The sequence below is a fragment of the Stigmatopora argus genome, chromosome 13 (assembly GCF_051989625.1).
Source record: "Stigmatopora argus isolate UIUO_Sarg chromosome 13, RoL_Sarg_1.0, whole genome shotgun sequence".
Taxonomy (NCBI): domain Eukaryota; kingdom Metazoa; phylum Chordata; class Actinopteri; order Syngnathiformes; family Syngnathidae; genus Stigmatopora; species Stigmatopora argus.
The window spans coordinates 5,260,033-5,279,389 of NC_135399.1; the positions used below are offsets into that span (position 1 = coordinate 5,260,033).

The following is a 19,357-nucleotide window of genomic DNA, read 5'->3' on the forward strand; positions in this document are numbered from 1 at the left end:
TCAGATTGCGAGGTGCTGTGAGCCGCTCCAGTGGGAGTTGAACATCATGGTATACTACATCAACTATAAAAGGCAGGTACTGAGGCTTCCAAACCGAGATCAGCAGTGATTTTTTTCCCCGCTATAGTCTGTGTTGACGCTACATGGTGAACCAAAATGTCTTGGAAGCTATCCATAAGTGACCTTATATGAAATTCACTGTTCCTGATTATATATCTAGCGTCCCAATTTTTGATTTTCACACATCTTGGCCAGGCCACATGAATCCTGAACGCTAACATTAACTCACTGACCCAATCTCTCACTACCAACCAGAGCAAAGTTTCCCTGAATTGGTGGCGAGCCAATTGCAGGTCACAAGGAGACGGACAACCATTCACGCTCACAGTCAAACCTTGGGGCAATTTAAGGCATTCAACCAGCCTACCCTGCATGGTTTTGGGATGTGGGAGGAAACCGGATTACCTGGAAGAATTTAAGAGACTTGTGTCGGGGTCTTGTTCACGAGTGAGGGATGAATAGAGCGGGAGATCGACAGTCGGATCGGTGCAGCGTCTGCAGCGATGTGAACTCTGCATCGGTCCCTTGTGTTGAAGGAGCTGAGCCGAAAAGCGAAGTTCTCTATTTACCGGTCGATCTACATTCTTACCCTCATCTATGGTCACGAGCTGTAGGTCATGACCGAAAGAACAAGACCCCGAATACAAGCAGTGAAAACAAGTTTCCTCCAAATGGTGTCCAGACTCTCCCTTAAGGGTAGAGGTGAGATCTTTAGCCTGGCCCCGAAACCCGACCTGAAATTCGGGTTCGGGTCAGGCCGGAAAATGAGGAACCCCCACAAACTTTACACAAGTCCATCATTAAAATTAGAAAACTGTTTTTTTATTGTCGTAGCTCCTGCTCAAGTGTTGTGTCACTACGGAAGAGGATTAGTGGCAGTCAAGAAAATATATCGGTTTGGCAGAATTATAACTTTAAAGTCAGAACTCTCATTTAAAAAGTGAGAATCCTGCCAACTTAACTTTAATTCACTGGTCCTAATCTTTTTCAAAATGTAACAGAGACCTTTTTTTACTTCGCTCTTTCTCGCTCTTTTTAATTTTCTTTTTTTATAATAAAATAGTACATGTTAGACCTGCAACATTTTTTTCTTTTTTTAATACAAGCAGCTGACCCACTGCAGCTCCAAAGCAGGCACATTCCTCATGCAACAAAAGCTACGACATGCATTGGATTGACAAGGTTTTTCTCTTTTTGTAACAAAAAAACACAAATAAAAAAACAAAACAAAAGCAATTTCATCCCATTCCAAAGTGATTCCTTGTTTTGTGGGAGGACAAATCAACAGAATGATATAGTACAAGTAACATGGTGCGACATTATCAAATTATTAATTTTTTTTACAGTTCTGTTGAGTCTCTTACCTCATCCCTATTTCATTCATATCACAGATAGCGTAGTTTTCTTAGCAGGAACGGCGTAACCGCTTTAGCAAAAAAAGAATTAGAAGGTAAACACGACTGTGTGTGTCTGCTACATTTCCTAACAAAAATATTCCCTCCACAAGTACCAAAAATGTGTTGGAATCAAGGTGCAAGGTGTAATTAGATGGCTTTTATTTGTATGAATTGTTCCAAATGCCTGCTCAGAATATCAGTGTTGATGTAGACGAGAAGGCACCAATGGTTGGATGGCTAAAGCTCAGGAGCAATGTGAAAGTTGTCTGGATTAACTGCAATGACGCTATAGGACAGTTATCTACTTAATCAATGACAATTTTGTACTTGGCACCCACCATTAGTTCATTTCAAAATGTCATTAAATGGCTTGCAGTTTGCTTGATTTTGATGGTGGGCAACCATTATTAGATTTAGGTACAAGGGTCTTTAAAATTAGTAGGCTTGAAAATGAGGAAAATGAGCTGTTGAAAGATTTGTCCTCAGCCTTTTTTGTGTCAAATGTCAATCAAAATAATCAGAATTCTCCTTTAGACATACTGTAAAAATCCTATTCCCTCAAGTTTGAAGGTGGGCAACCAGAAACTATTAATAATTAATACTGTAACTTATTTTCCGGACTATAAGTAGCAGTTTTTTTAATATAGTTTGGCCGGGGGGTTGGGGGCTTATATGTGAAATTATTCACACATTTTAAAATCATTTTGAACATTGGTATTATTTTTACACCGAACTGCAATAGGGCGCTCCAGGCCTGTGTCGATAATGTCAACATTGGCGGTGGGTGGACTTTTTGCTAAAGCCCTCGGGGGGTTCTACGGCTAACCCGAAGAATTTCCGGTAACATATAAAAACAACTGAGAACGGCTGACCAAAAAACTAAAATAATAAAACTAATTGCTTTTTGAGAAAAAAAAGTTCTCCCTGTTGTTACTTTTTATCTTATTTTTTTATCATTAATTATATTTTAAATCCCTTTCAAGGTGACGTGTGTTCTTTGTTTTGGATTTTATCAAATAAAATTCCCCCCCAAATGCACCTTATACTCCAGTACAGCTTATATATGTTTTTTCCCTTTCATGGTACATATTTTTGAGTTTGTGCGACTAATAGTCTGAAAAATACCATACTAAAATATTCTATTAAATTATTCGGTTGTCATTGGGAAATTGGTAATAGTTCCTGAACATTGTGCTTGATCAGCTTTCATTTAATACCTGCCGGGTTTTGCTTTTAGCTACCCAGCTATCTTCAGTCCTACTGTATCGTTTTTGTAATGATTAGAAAAAGTTGTTTGAAAATATTCGGCTGATAATGATGGCTATTATGAGTGTGTAGCTATTGTTGGCTAAATATCATTTAAATTCAGGACTACTCGTTGATGGCTAATTCTTGTGTAAGATGTTTTCAAAATTTAGAAGAGTCTTCCTTACAATATACATTAACTCAGTCCCTGAATGTTACAATATCAAACAATTGAAACCTGACCATCGACATTCGCTGCCTAAGTTACGTTGAGTCCATTCAAATTCATTCATTCATCTTCCCTACTGCGCATCCTCGTAAGGGTTCAGGGGAGCTTATCCCAGCTGACTTCAGGCGAAAAGCAGGTCTACACTCTAGACTGGTCGCCAGTTAGCTGCAGGGCACACAGAGCAAACGACCATTCGTACGCACAATCATACTGCCACCAGCGGGAATTGAGCCAGCGCCTGCTCGTACCGAACACAGGCGAGCGAACCACCACACCATCAGGCAGCTCCATTTAAATTAACAGGGTTATTATCAAAACATGAGATTATAAAAGGGCTACCTCATCTGGTGTCCAATCCTATTCAAATCGAACAAAGCTCTTCAATGCACAAACATGTTCTCTCATGTTACATAGTTTTTTTTGGGGGTGGGGGGATTTGTGAGAGAAAAATACAGAAACTTCAATATCTGATGAAAATTGGGGTTGGTAAAAGTAGCAAAGAAATTATAAATGGATTTGGCTACCTATTGTACTACATCAACAGGATTTTCTCTTTTTGGGGATTAATTAACAGTAGTTTGAAGCTTCAAAAAGCAGTTATAGTATTTGATTTTTTTGCTATCAATTGGCATGAGTAAAGGAAAAACAGTACAAATGTCGATAATAATCGACTTTATACCTGCTATTTAAGCGCTTTATATGCAATCTAGCTTTTGACATTCAAAAATATACCTTGCTTTGAACTTCAAGGACTTTTTTTGGATCTCTCAAAAGGATAAACCTTATAAAACCCTAATCCCTGAAATTTGCTGTATGGAAACGGAGGTATAGACTTTTCACACGAGTGACCATTTGAAAGTAAATCAGATTGTTCTTTGAAGATTTTTGTATTATGGTCATGTTTTACCTGTGGGTCCCACTATTAAATTCAACAACAATTTGTTTTTCAAAGGTTATAAGTTTGTTCTAGGTGGATATGAGAATGCAGTTGGTTGAAAAGTACTTAAAAAATAAAAACATTGGATTTTAGTCTTAGGAGATAAACCATTTGCAACTGTGTCCTATTTGGAAAGCAACTCCCTGAAAGTTCGTTTTAAAAAGTCGTTTGTAAAGATAGTAGTACCTAAGTATGGCATTTTATTTTATACTGAAGGGTTTTTGCTGGCTTACCTTCCAAATCAAGAGGGCTTATTCTTCATTAGAAAAAAACCAAACTAACAAATAAAACTCTTAAATTTGAACTTTAGTTTGACTCCTGGGCACTTAATGGAAAACCGCTATTGTTATGGTGGAATGAGCCACTGGACCACATAACCAATTTTCTCCCATCACTTTTGAAGTGTAAGGGGCATGAAAGAGTGACAAACATCCTATAGGTGCAAATATGACTCGACAAAACCAAATACAGTGACATTAAGAAACATAAATGGTGAGTCCACAACCATGTTCATTTCCAACTCAGCATAAGAAAATTATAACTCGAGTAGACTTCTTCAAGGAAGTTCTACTACAGTAGTTGCAGTGATGGACCTCCAACCGCTGATATACTGTAAGACAGGGGTGTCCAAAGATTTGGTGCAGATGGCCATACATAGAAAAAAGCCGGCATGTAACAATTCATACATGCATACGAGCTGTGGCCTTGTGTGTCATGGTGCTAAATACACATATGGACACCCTTATGCTAGGATATCGTTTCATCATTGACAATCAACGGTGGGCACAGAAATCCAACAATAGAACACCGCTCGAGTTCTGCTCAGTGGGGCAATCTCATTAGCCCATGTCTGTGTATTTCAGTTCTCTTTACTTCTTCATTTCTTGTTGCGTCCTTGTCAGTGTTAGATGTGCGTCCAAGCCCTGCCCTGGTTTGTTGATTCTCCAGCTTTTGGTTCGCAGCTCGTGACATATACCTCCTCATTTTGATTTATCATTTGCAAGAATAATTGTAAGACAATTGGAATTTCTTGCTACGTCACCTTCAATCTATTTCTGTGAGTTTTTCTTTCAGCAATATAGTGGTACTATCACTCTAAAGCTGTGGTTCTTAACCTTAGTGGGGCTACCGAACCCCAACAGTTTCATATGCGTATTCACCGAAAACTACTTTAGTGTAAGATAAAATATGATTTTTTTTCAAATCCAAGATGTATAAATTCCTCGCAGCACTGATTGGCCAAGCAATGTCACGTGATCATCTGCAGCCAGTGACGGTCAAGCGGGGCATGTTATCGTGAATAGATATGATGAGTCCATGTGCCTTGATATCCGCGGCAGAGGCTCCACCGAACCCAGGTTAAGAACCACTGCTCTAACGCATGTGTGCAATTGGGTACTCGGTCGTTTGGTCGCCGATCTTTTGGTCGCCTGGAAGGTAAGTGATAATTACCATTTAAATCGTTGCTCAAATTCCCTAAATACAAACTGCAAATTATTATTTAGTCATACTTAATGCCCTATTAATTATTAGGCTAAAGAAAAACTCCAAATTTCCCGTACCTTTATTGTTTTGTTGGAGAACTTGTTAAGACCCTGACTGACGTCCCTTCCTAAGGGGACAACTCATGTACATACAAACTCTTATACACTCACACGTCCGTTCAGTCAAACTGCTCATGGCCATTGTTGGCTTTTATTGATGCGTAGACCGTGTTGTTTTACCTTGTTTTGTCGCCGGTCTTTTGGTCGCCCATTGTTTGGGTCTGGGCGACCAAAAGACCGGCGACCAAACGACCGCACACGGTGCAATTGACGGGTTGTGTTAATTCCAAATTTTTAGTACGTGACGCTATTATAAACATGTATGGCCAACTGCAGAGGCCCCTCCGGCCGTAGTTTGGACACCCCTTAAGACAACGTACGCTGTTGAATCTCCATCGTGTGACCACTGGAAACCTTTGCTCCCCATACCAGATTTCCCTGATCTTGTGTCTTTGATCTCATTATTTTCTGTGCTGCTGTCCTTCACTCCTCTGGCTCATCTTCATCAATATAGCTGATGTGCTCCGAAGAGCTCCTCCCTTCCCCTACCTCAGCGCTCCATTGCTGCATCTCTATCTCCTGAGGAACACCGTCCCCTGGCCAAGTCCGTTGGCGAACGTGCGAGTTCGAAGCCCGTATGAGATGCAGTTCGGTGGGATTTCTGCTGGCTGAGTCTAACGATGAAGGCAGGGAAAAGAGGCAAGGCTGAGCAGCGGCGACAGGTGTCACCGGAGGGATGGGTGGAGATGGTCTCAAACAACGTTCGCCGGGGGAAGATGCCAGAGATGGTGGTGCGGAAAAGTGTGGGGGCAAAGGTGTATCCTGGGAGGGCAGCGGGGGGAGCAGGCTTCTGCGACAGTTACCACTGGCCTGCCGCAATGGGTGGCAAGAGGAAAGGGATGAAGAGGAGGAGAGAGACATGGAGAAAGAAAGCGATGGTGACGGCGTGACGGACGCTAATGGGGGACAGTCCTGCACCAGGGACATAAATGTACCAGAGACTGGGGACCCCTCGAAAAGTCCTTCCTTTGCCAAGGGGAGATTGTTGCAAGGGGGCGTTGAGGGATGAGGCCTTTGTGGTGAGTGAGGAGTTGGCAGAAGGCATTGCGGCAGGTCCACCTCTTCCACATCCCCACCGTCCAACAGGGAATGAACATCGGGTCTCAGCACGGAACACGGCGTAACGGGAGCCGGCGCCATCAGGCTGGCGCTTGCGGACAGCCGGCTGGTGCTGCAGCTGGGAGGCGGGGTCAGGTTTGGCACAGCGGCCACCAACAGGGGCTGTGGTGCTCTGTGAATGAGGGGCTTCAGTAGGAGTGTCATTTCCTGAATCTCCTGGCTGAGTTTGAACACTTGTTTGGACAAGGTAGTCATCTGTCAGGAGAATAATTAGAACATTTATTATTCAAAAATCTGCTAATTGCCTTCTCCAAATGTTGCAGGTAAAGGGAATTATTCTTTTTCTATCTGAGCAATATTATGTTCAGGCAGAAAGGTTGTTCCAAAATTGTTTTGTTCAAAGCACATATACCTACCTAAAACGTATTGTCTTACATTAGTATAAAAAGTTATATAGTGGTACCCATTGACTTTGATTTGCTTTGTACTTTGTGCTTTTTGCTTTTGCTTTGTTGTTCTGCGACCTTTGACTGTACTATCTAACTTATAACTATGCCTTTTCTTGCTACTGTCACAATGAAATTTCCCGAATACGGGATGACTAAAGTTATCCAATCCAATCCAATATCTACTTACGAAATTAATTGGTTCTAGAACACAGGTGTCAAAGTGGCGGCTCTGGGGCCAAATCTGGCCCACCGTATCATTTTTTTGTGGCCCGAGAAAGTAAATTATGAGTGACACTTTCTGTTTTGGGATCAAATTCAAATGAAGATTATAGATGCATCTTATATTTCCCGATTTTCTCTTTTTGAAATCAATAATTGCAATTTTTAATCATTTTTTTCTGTTTTTAATACAAAAAGCATTTTGTAAAATTTAAAAATATATATAAAATATTTTTTTTTCCACTTTATTATTTAACATAATTTAAAAATATTTTATTTCTTTTTGAAATGAAAAACAAATGATTCAAAGACATTTTCCCTTAATAAGAAGGGAAAACTCAAATATTGTTTTAGATCTACTGAAACTGAATATTTAGGGCTTTTAATCCAGTTCTTTTAATCAGATTTTTTGGAGAGAAAAAAAATCTAAATATTATATCTAAAATGAAATGAGAACAACAATAAAAGATCAGGGTAACAGCCATTCATATTTCAGAACTAAACTTCTTCAGCCATTTCACCCATATCTCAAAGCACCACTGCAAATGAAATCTACTTTTATCATTGAAATGAACTGAAATTTCAACACTAGACAGAACAAAAGCACATATTTGTCGTCTTTAGATCGATAAAAAAAAATCTGAATTGTGTAAACAAAGCATAAAAGAGTGCCCAACATAATTTTGATTGATTAAATGTTTCAATACTTTGAACATAGTGAGTCAGAAGCAGTATAACATTGTGGTTTTTGTAGGCTTTCTACATTTTCTCATTGAAAAACTCACTTTTTGAACGTGTTGCATTATTAATCTGACATTTATTATGGTAAGTTGACGGATGATGAAATGTGTACAGAAGGAATTTGAGTTTTTTTTAATGACTAGGAATGATGCATACTCCTTTGTTGTATGTATTTACTAATTTCGTCATACACAGTTTCTGGCTTTTGTCGAGTCAATGGTGATGACAAAGCCTATTTCCGATTATTGTTATTATTATTTGACAAACCAAGTTTGGTAATTCATCATTAACATCAAACACCTATCAAATCAATAACAACTCACCTCCTCTGTCAACTTCAACACACTCTGCTTGATCTCAGTGGACTCTCGATTGCCTGCACACACAAATACATACAAGCACATTCTCACAGATATATTACACACACTGTTAAGAATGTTACATTTTTAAAGACTAGAATTGTTTGTGTGTGTTACCTAGATATGGGGAAGGCATGGCTGCAGGTGACATGCTTGGACTGAACTCAAACTTCTGAGATGACATAGAATTGTTCTCCGTTTCGATGCCATCCACAAACCTATGCAGAAACCGTATGGTAGGTTTTTCCACATAACGGAACATGCCGTCATCGCTGCACATGCATCAACTAGCCATGTGAAAATTAGACTTTGTAAGAACTGATTACATCTGCTTGTCCAGCTCGGTGTGAATGAGCTCCTGATACAAGACGCCTGATTACTGGAGAAATGTAATCTTGGTCAATCACTCAGTTCCTTCTAGGTGATTTAACTTCTAACCTCTACATGGGCTACAGCAGGGGTTTCAAACTCTGTTTGTTTCCTGTGCAGCATTAATGGCAATTACTGTGTTTTCCGCACTATAAGGCGTAAATAAAAGACTTCAATTCTCTTAAAGGCTGGCAGTGCACTAATCCGATGTGCCTTATTGGTTAATCATTGTATGAAATTCCGTTTAGCACAGTTCCATCTAGTTTATTTATAATACAACCCCTAAGCACTACAACTACCACCACCACCACCGCCACCACCAATACTACTACAATGGTACCTCGACATACAAGAAATTTGAGATACGAGTAAAATTTCGGGCAAATATTTATCTTGAGATACGAGACAAATTTTGATATACGAGCAGACAGTGGACGCGAGAGGCTGCTCATAAGAACATCATGGGCACTGTCTCTCTCCCCGCAACTCCCTTGTGTAATGTCTCTGTGGTGGCAACTCCCTCTTTGTAATGTCTCTGCGAGCACTGGGCGGAGCGTTGCATTTTTTCAGTGTTTTTTTCCCCCGTTAGTCATTGCGAATGGCGAGGTGATCGCTAATACGAGTTATGTATACTACTCGTTGGCAAGTGGTCGTGCGTTATCCTATTGTCAGGACATTTGTGTGCATATTTTTCGGAATATTTTGAAGGGAATACAAAAGCAAACTACCATCGATAGGTTGCATCTGAAACTCAGGGTGGAGGCAGGGCAAACAGAGCCAACCCGGCTAGCAGAAGAAAGGTGTAAAAATGTAAAACAAAATTGGAATTAAGTTCAGTGTAAGGTTGGATTAAACTTATTTTTGAGTGTGTCTGCATCGTAATCCAAGTTCATTTAAATGTGTTTGTTATATTACGAGTCTCCCCCCTGCCTCCCTCTCTGTCCCTCTCTCCGTCTAATTTTAGTTCTATTAAACACATTTTAGTATACTATTTAACCACTAGTTATTTGATACTTTGTTAATAGATGGCGAATTAGAAGAAATAAAACATTTTTCCAATCCGGACCCTGGTTTTTTCAGGGGTTGGAACGAATTAATTTGTTTTTAGTTCATTTCAATAGGAAACGTTTGTTTGAGTTACGAGAAGATCGACATGCGAACTCAGTCCCGTAACGAATTAAGCTCGTATCTCGAGGTACCACTGTACTACCACCACCAACCTTTAGCTAGAAATTAAGGGAAAATGAACATGTGTTTTAAAAGCTTTTCAAAAGTCTGTTTACCTGGGGCTGAGCTCTGCAGGTGCGCTTGCAAAGCTGAGTACGGGTATCTGCAAGGTGACAGGGCGAGATTGCTCAGCCGCGGCACGAAACGGCCTCGGGGGCAACAACGGGGAACGGAGTGGTGAGTTGAGCCCCCGACTGAGACGCAGAGGTGAGCGGGGCGCACGGGACACCAAATTCTGCTCCTCATCGCCTCCTTCCTCATCTTCCCGGATTGAAGCCAACTTCTTCACCAGGCCACCGTTACTCTCCCAGTCGGCCTGACACACACACACAAATACACACAAACATGCTTGGATTTTAGTTTGAGAAGGCAAGAACAATTACAATATTTTCCGAACTATAAATCGCTCTTTTTTTGTAGTTTGGCTGGCTAAGTTTCATATATGCATTTATTTTCCAACAACTGATATATTTTCCTCAACATGTTGGCTACCCACTCCATTCGAACTAGGAGTGCTGCCAATGATCATGACTTAACAACAGTGTTAACTGTTGTTCACTGCCATCATCAAAGTCTACTAGATGTTGTAAACTGACTGAACAAGTGTAGTGATTGCGGTACTAGAAGCTCTCTTCACAGGCTTTCTGTAGTGGTTCTCAAAAGAATCAATCTACAAGTGCAGTTCTGTTGTATTTAACATTTTGGTATATAATACCTAACTGCCCTTTAATCTGTCATTTTTCTATGGGATCAAAGACATGGTTCACGTATGTATTTTGATTTCGGGTACAGTTAAACATTGTATACTTTTTTGCTTGTTTGCAAGCATGGACTTTTTCTGGTATCATCTTGATCCCATTATCAATATTTCTGCTGCCCCTCTTTATGGCACACTTTTAGCTGATTTCAAATGATGAAAGAAAAAGCTACTTCATACGTACAACATATCACCTCATGCTAATTTGTAACCTCAATTTGATTAAAAAAAAAGTCTGCCTCAATGTTGGACAACCACTTGCTGGCATTTATTTACATTTTTTTCTGACTATTAGAAAATATTATTTCTGCTGGGATGGACTAAATAAAGATGTTTTCATTCATACATTCATTCATTTTCTGAACCGCATTATCCTCATTAGGGTTGCAGGAGGTGCTGGAGCCTATCCCAGCTGACTTTGGGCCAGAGGCAGGGGACACCCTGAATCGGTGGACACAGGGTACGAGGAGACAGACAACCATTCACGCTCGCACTCATACCTAGAGGCAAATTAGAGTGTTTAGCGTGTCGGCCTCACAGTTCTGGGCTCTTGGGTTCGAATCCAGGTGATGTCACCTCCGTGAAGTTTACATGTTCTCCCCAGGCCTTCGTGGGTTTTCTCTGAGTACTTCGGTTTCCTCCCACATTCCAAAAACATGCATGGTATGCTGATTGGATACTCTAAATTGCCCCTAAATATGAGTGTGAGAACTGTTCTGCTCTTTCGAATGATGAAAAATCAATATGAAAATCGCCAATTTTCTGGTGCATTGGCAACTGTTACAATTATGACGGCGTGCACTCCACTCATGGAGAAAAAGCCAGTAAGTGTATCTTTTCACCACTAGGTGGACCACGAGCACCGTTTCATTCTGGTAAAGAATTGGACGTGCATAGACGCTCACTTATACAAAAGGTTCATCTTTAGAATTTTTCCATAATTAGTCAATGTGATGTCAATCAATTTTATGACACTGGGTATTTTATACGGCATGTCATGAGATACAAAATTGACTATTACAAATAGATCTCTGCTGTGCACAAACTCCACAACAGGCAATACATATTTAATATATTTTACTTAGTGACAACTGAAACCTAGGTTATTATGACTGATCACTTGTAGACACTCAGAGTCATAAAGTAAAGAATGCTGATTTAGTTATCATTCCTCCATGAAAGGATTAATACATTCAAAAATAATATTAAGGTGGTCTATGGTGAATTGTTGGATTGGAGTAAAATATGGATTCCAATGTGATTGAAGAAATAACAATACTATAATAATGTAATAATCTCATCTCATCTAATTTTCTTAACTGATTAATCCTCATTAGGGTCACAGGGGGTGCTGGAGCTTATCCCAGCTGACTCCAGGCCAGAGGACACCCTGAATCAGTGGCCAGCTGATCACAGACAACCTTTTACACTCACACCCATACCTGGGGGCAATTTAGAGTGAAACCCACACAGGCCTGGGGACAACATGCAAACTCCACACAGGTGGACCGACCCTGGATTTGAACTCAGGACCCCAGAGCTGTGAAGCCAATGCGCTAACCACTGGCACCACAGGGCCGCCAGATGTGTAATAATAATTTATTAATTTTCTGAGCTACATACATAACCTCACAAATGTCGGAAGGGTCTTAGAGCCTCTCACCTTGAATTGGTATCTAGTCAATGGCATGTGTATTAAATTAAAATGGATAAAACACCAACAGGTTACCTGACAGGTCTTCAGCCCTATCAACTTAGAGTCATAATTGTTGCACTATTATAAGTTATACATATACAGTGGTCCCTCTACTTACAAATGCTGATTCTACATACATATTTTCAGGTTAGACAAGCCTTTGATATGCAAATTACCGTTCCATGATACGAAAACAAGATCCAAATTACAACCCTCCCAAACATCAGTACATTTTCTGTATCTGTTATTTTAGTTTGAAATTGTCGCGGTAGCATTGTGTTCTGCTTCACAATCTCCGCTGGCCTTCCGTTGGATGGCTCATAACAACAACATCCGACCGATGTTGGAGGAAGACCACTCCTTCGCATGGCCTATCTGTGGTTTCAAAAAAACTGGTCGTCACTGAACGATGGGATGGAGATAGAGGAGGAAGAAATTGCAGGATATACAAAGCAGTGCTAAGTATAATGTAAAGCCAAACAGGCAAGGAGTGGCGATTTATAAAATGGGTAAAAAATTAAATGTGAAAGCTAAGAAGCTAAAAAGTACTATCTAATGCTAAGTTGTTTTTAATTCATGATTTGAATTTATTTAAATGTGTGTTTAAGAGTTAAGTGTTTGTGTACTATTTTTGTTGACTAACGTTAGAGTTAGAGAAGTCTCATGAAATACTGCTCTTTGTACGAAAAATCCAGGTTACAAAACAAATAATTTTGTAAGTAGAGGTGCCACTGAATTTAAGAATTGTCTGTTTTGTCTAAAAAAAACAAAAACAATAAAGCATTATTATATCTCTATCTCTATATTATCTCATCATGCAGCCAGATTTCCTACTTGCATCTTCTTCATTCCTCATCTTTCCCACTTGGCTTCCTTTGCTTCACTGCCCCTTCCCTCCTCCTCATTTTCCTCCCGTGGCACTGTGATTTATTTTTAGCTCCTCTTGTTCTATTCTTAGATTTCATTTCCAAAGGCATCCAAAGCGACCTTGCATGTGCAATGTGGGGGCGTGATCATCAAGTGTGCGGAACTTTGCTGCAACACTCTTGTCTGTGTGTGATTGTAGCTGGAATGTGTATTACTAAATGAACAAGTAAGTGCCTTTTCACACACTGTACTTATTAATCAATACAAGTACTCGCCCTTGACTGGAGAGCAGGCGTATATAGCAGATGTACGCTACATGACAAAGAGATCCGTGCTAATCAGTCATGTTGTATGTATGACATGTTCTCAGGAGGTTCTTGCAACAAATCGATGTTCAGAATTTAATTGAAAACTACAATGACTTCCCACAGTATTGCCGTGACCGGACGTTTGGTCGCCGGACGTTTGGTCGCCCGGACGTTTGGTTGCCCGGACGTTTGGTCGCCCAGACGTTTGGTCGCCGGACGTTTGGTCGCCCGGGTGAATATAATTTTGAGAACTGGTTTCAACAGTAGATATTTAGATATTAAACTCTCTCTCTCTCATGAATATTATTTTGAGAGCTGGTTTCAACAGTAAACTCTCGTTCATGTTGCCAAACGTCCGGGCGACCAAACGTCCGGCGACCAAATGTCCGGCGACCAAACGTCCGGCGACCAAACGTCCGGCGACCAAACGTCCGGCGACCAAACGTCCGGCGATCAAACGTCCGGCGACCAAACGTCCGGCGACCAAACGTCCGGCGACCAAACGTCCGAGTACCGAGTATTGCGTACACCGGTACAATAAAATGGCATCCAACACAAACAGTATGTCTATCGTTCTATTTACTCATTGAGTTATTTATTCAATAATTAATACATTAAATAGCTCCTCCATTCAGTCAGTTGTCCATTAATCAGCATATCCACAAAGACAACATTCAATGGCACATTAATTCATCCGCTCATGTACCTAGTGTTATGTATGCTTCGGTTGCAGATTAGACTTGACATGCACGAAACTGCAAGGTGACAAAGACCAAACACTATAACGCAAGACAAAGTGGTTGATATGGTAATTTATCTAAAAATAGAGAAAAGATAAAACGGTTAACAACATTTATTTTGACGCCTATGAATGGAAATTCAAGAAAAAAAGCTCTATCTTGCATAAAACGTGAAAAAACTCACTGCCATTGCTCCCACAGGGCGCTGCCATCTTATCAAGGTCTATCTCAGTCTCAGTCTGCAGAAGCTCCCCACCTTGTGGACTTCCTGTGTGTGGCTCCAGTTTTTTTTTATCTAGGTCTACAATGTGTTGTGTCTCTTGTGTCTTGCTACTGCAACCAAGAAATTTCCTGAATACGGAATGAAATAAAGTTCTAACCTAACCTAGGGGTGACAAACTAGACCACTAAGTATACACTTCCTGGTTGTACTGCTCACATGATTTCCTTTTTGAATTTGTCTACATGCAGGCAACACCCTTTAGGAATGTGCAATCCAGCAGACAATCCTTTTGATTTAGTATCGAAGAAATTTTTCTCAAGATTTTCCCTTCACAGTAACACATTTGTACCCCCTATTAAAACCATGAATATGGAGGAGAAAATTGTGAATCGGGGCGTCTTATACGAGATAAATTGTAAAATTCAACGATTATAAGGCAATTTTTGGAGTACGGCTTATATGCGAGAAAATACAGTAACCGTGAGATTAATGTACACGACAACCCATCAAGTGCAAAAGTCACAGATCTTTACTTTGGTCGGAGGTTTTCCAACCCATCAGTTTTAAAGGCCAAAATGTGCATTTGTGTGTGGATGATATGCCAAAGTGAAGAAGTTATTTTTGTGAATACCCTGTTGCTTGTGGTCAAGGTCTTAGTCACCTATCCACAATCCATTCATTATTTTGCCATCTCTCCATCCATCCATCCATCCATCCATCTTTAAGCCAGTCATCCATCATCCACCCATCTTTAAGCCATCCATCCATCTTTAAGCCAGTCATCCATCCATCCATCCGTCCATCCATCCATCTTTAAGCCAGTCATCCATCCATCCATTCATCCATCCATCCATCTTTAAGCCATCCATCCATCTTTAAGCCATCCATCCATCCATCTTTCAGCCAGTCATCCATCCACCCATCCATCCATCCATCTTTAAGCCAGTTATCCATCCGTCCATCCATCCAAGCATCCATCCATCTTTAAGCCAGTCATCCATCCATCCATCTTTAAGCCATCCATCCACCCATCTTTAAGCCAGTCACCCATCCATCCATCTTTAAGCCAGTCATCCATCTATCCATCCATCCATCCATCTTTAAGCCAGTCATCCATCCATCTTTAAGCCAGTCATCCATCATCCCTTACATCCATCTTTAAGCCAGTCATCCATCCATCCATCATCCATTTTTAAGCCATCCATCTATCCATCTTTAAACCAGTCATCCATCCATCCATACATACATCCATCTTTAAGCCAGTCATTCATCCATCCATCCATCCATCCACTCAACTTTGAGTCAGCCATTCATCCACCCATGCACGTGAACATCTGGCTGGTAGTGTACGCTTGCTTTCCTATTTTGTTTCTTTGCATCAACTCCTACCAGAAGAAACAAGAGAAAAGGATGTCAGCTATGCAAGAAACATCCTCCTTAACTGTTTTCCCTCGTGCATCAAACTTCTCTCATGTCAGAACACGCGCTCACTCGGACTGCAGTAAAAACAGTGCAGTGGGAGAGGAAGAGGAGACGCCAGGCACAGTCATCCTCCTACTCCTCGACTGGCTGGGGTATTTTTAACCACCCTGATCCAATCTTAGCAGCAGCTGCAGGGGACACAGCCAGCCAGGGAGAGCCCGTGCTTCCCCCCTTCATCTCTCAGCTCTATTTTTAGCTGCAGGAAGGCTTCAAACAGCAGCGCTGAGCTATTCTCGGCTCCCACTCCTGCCGCAGCACCCGCCGCTGCACTGTTTGTGTGTACGTGTGACTGCACACTTTGGTGTAAACATCCCAGTGCATGTGTACTAAATTCGCATTAGCCAGGTCATGCATGGCCACCATGCGTTAGAGCTGCTCTTAAGGTGAGCATTCCCTCAGGATTTTATTTTGCATGTCAGTGGCTTCACATGTACAGTAGGTATGTGTCAAGTGCACATACACACGCACACATAAAATTTGAATGTACATATTTTACTTCATCTACAGTCGCCTTTATAGGTTTCCTATTCTTAGATCAGTGTGATATGGGATGGCATGAATATCAGCCGAATCTTAGCAATTATCCATCGGCCAAATAAACTGAGCCAGGACATTGCATTCACACAAGTTTAAACCGGGTAAATCCCAGATCATTAATAGACTTCAACACATTTCTGGAAGGAACTTCAGTTATGTATAGTCATAACTTAGTTCAGTGTGAAAAACACAAAAAGGCACTGAAGTAATTTTTGAAATATTTTTAACAATTTGATGCCTAAAATAGGTCGAAATGGGAATATGATTGAAGGGTGCAAGCTGTTTTATATGATCGCAATTACCTTTGTAAGTGAAATCCTTTTAAAGTATTTTAAACAATTTGATGCCTAAGATAGGTCGAAATTGGAGTCTGGTTGAAGGGTGTAATCTTTTTTTATTTGCTTGCAATTACCTTTGTAAGTTAAATCATTTTGCAGAGAGTAGGTTTCAAAACATCAGACCGTAGTTTACTATTACTGCTGGCAATTAAATGTGTCAAATTACGTCGTTAATGCAAATTGCATGCGCGCTTAGTTAACGCTTTTAGTAGAGGCAAGAACATTCATAAAACTGGCTATCAAAATTGTATTTACTCACAGTAATCGAATATTATACTTAACTAGTATCGCTGTTTCATAGCAAAATGTGCTAACTTTAAAGCCATGTTCTTTTTAAGTAAACATAGTGTCCTAATTATCGTCTTACACCCATTTTATGATTTATTTTTGATATCGCATTTTGTGAAAGGATGCTAACCCTTTGCTCTGCAGTAAGTGTTGACCTTGCAGTATGCTTTTGCCTTGATAGCATGCTAAAAAGAATTATAATGAGAATATAACGTAACCCTCTGGTGTATATTCAGAACCATTTTGCTTTAGGATGTTGTACTGGTATTGGTTCAAAATACCTACATCCCTTAAAACACTTCGGTATATTGGTGCCTGCAATGGCTTGTGCCGTTGGGGTCACAAAGCTTGTCGGATTAGCAACTGTAATTTAGGGAGCGGGTATTTGCAAAAGTTAGATTAGATCCAGTCAGATGCATATTAATCATTTGTGTTCTTTATCATGACTAGATAATGGCATGTGGACTTCATCATTAAAAGATGACTCACATCTGAGCCGTGGCCCTCTCGCAGGTTGTAGGTGAGGTCATGTTGGATCTCGCTGATGAACTTCTGGGCATACTCTGGGTAGAGTCGTAACACTTCTCGGAGGCCTTTTAAACTGATGTACTGCAGGTCGCAGTAGGTCAGTGCCTTGACATTGGCGTTGGTTTTGATCACTTGCTCCTTTGTTAGTGAGTCGGAGCCAATCAGATCTCCTTTACCTGCATGAATACACCCACAAATCGATTAAACATCAATGGAATGTTTATAAAATACGCACTTCGGATGTAATAAACGATAGATAGGCACATGGAGTAGTCATTGAACTCAAGACAAGTTTATTTACAGTAAAAAATCCTGAATCATTAAAATATTCTGACAGTCTTCATTGAGAAACGGCTGTCATTGAAATTAATAAAAAATGGGACATTTTAAATCAGTGATAAAAACAAAAACAATAACATCCCCCGATTTAAACCCTTCACTGGCCCTGAACGTCTCCAAAACCAGGGAACTCATCCTGGACTTCAGACGGAACAAGGCTGCTCCGCTCTGCTGATCTCACTTGGACTACTCATTTATTTATTACCTACTTATTGATTATTTATTTGTCTATTTGTGGACGTTGTGGTAAAAAACTTTGAGTCTCATTATACTTGTATAATGACAATAACAGCATTAAAATCAGTTCAATTCAATTCACCCCGACCATGAAATGACTTCAAAAATATTTCCATGTCCACTCTTATTTTGTGATTACATTATTAGAAGTGTATGCTTTATTAAATGCATCTGCTATCCATATATTAATTCATCCATGGCTCTCTCTGTTGGTCTACACAAAATGTGTCAAACAGTGATTTATATAGAAACCCAGTGATCCATCTATTCATCAAACACACATTGATGAACTGAATGATGTTGCATTGGTGAATAGATGGATAAAGAAGATGGATGTTTCATCGAATCTATATTAAAAACAGAGGGCACATGTCTTATTTGGATACAGGACACAGTGATGAATAGCAGAAGGTAAAAAATGATTGAAGAGTGGGTAGGACGAAGGATGCCAAAAGAATTGTTTAAAGGGCAATACATTTTTAAAAAAAGTCTGCAGTATGGACATATTTAAAGGGGGTGATAAATGGGTGGAGATAGGGATGGGCAGACAGCAGATGATAAAGAGATTGGGCATATACCGTATACTGTATGAAAGATGTGTGTTTGTGGCTGATAATATGGAGGTTGGCAGTTGGATAATGCGTAATTGTAGCGATCAGCAAAATGATGATGGATGGATAGTATTCATAAATGGGTTAAGGGAGCAGTATGTAAGATTTGCCCTTCAATTAATCATTAAATGACCCTAATATTTCAAGAGACATTAGAGAAACATGTTTTTCGGAAATAATGCTAACACGGTTCTGAACGGTTGAGCCAAGTTTTTACCATTTAAAAGTCGATAGTTAGGCCCAAATAGTTGCTGTTCTTATTCTTATTCTGTGTTTAGAACGGATTTAGCGTTCAACGATAAACCGTATGACGCAAATTGACATCTCTGATATGGGCATCTGGAGCCAATGCAATGGGCAATGACCTTGATAGGAAATGTTTATCAGAAACTAGAATTCACGTGGCTTTGTTGTTCAGAAACTAGAATTCACGTGGCTGTGTTGTTCACAAACTGGAATCTAAAGCATGCCTTTAGTCACGTACGCATAAACTTTAATAGCAAGAATCATT

The 19,357-nt window shown here is 40.2% G+C and overlaps 1 protein-coding gene across 3 annotated transcripts in view; it reads right to left on the reverse strand.

Annotated features, from left to right (window-relative positions):
- Nucleotides 1-3,909: 3,909 nt before the first annotated feature.
- The window catches only part of kcnh3 (potassium voltage-gated channel, subfamily H (eag-related), member 3), a 113,324-nt gene continuing 97,876 nt past the window's right edge, over nucleotides 3,910-19,357 (reverse strand). For all 3 annotated transcript variants that reach the window (XM_077617381.1, XM_077617382.1, XM_077617383.1), the window contains exons 11-15: nucleotides 17,621-17,835; nucleotides 9,952-10,211; nucleotides 8,417-8,517; nucleotides 8,264-8,316; nucleotides 3,910-6,786 (exon numbers count right to left, since the gene is read on the reverse strand). In XM_077617381.1, coding sequence (XP_077473507.1) covers nucleotides 5,896-6,786; nucleotides 8,264-8,316; nucleotides 8,417-8,517; nucleotides 9,952-10,211; nucleotides 17,621-17,835 — 1,520 coding nt within the window. In that variant the 3' untranslated portion in view covers nucleotides 3,910-5,895. The remainder of the gene's footprint in view (nucleotides 6,787-8,263; nucleotides 8,317-8,416; nucleotides 8,518-9,951; nucleotides 10,212-17,620; nucleotides 17,836-19,357) is intronic.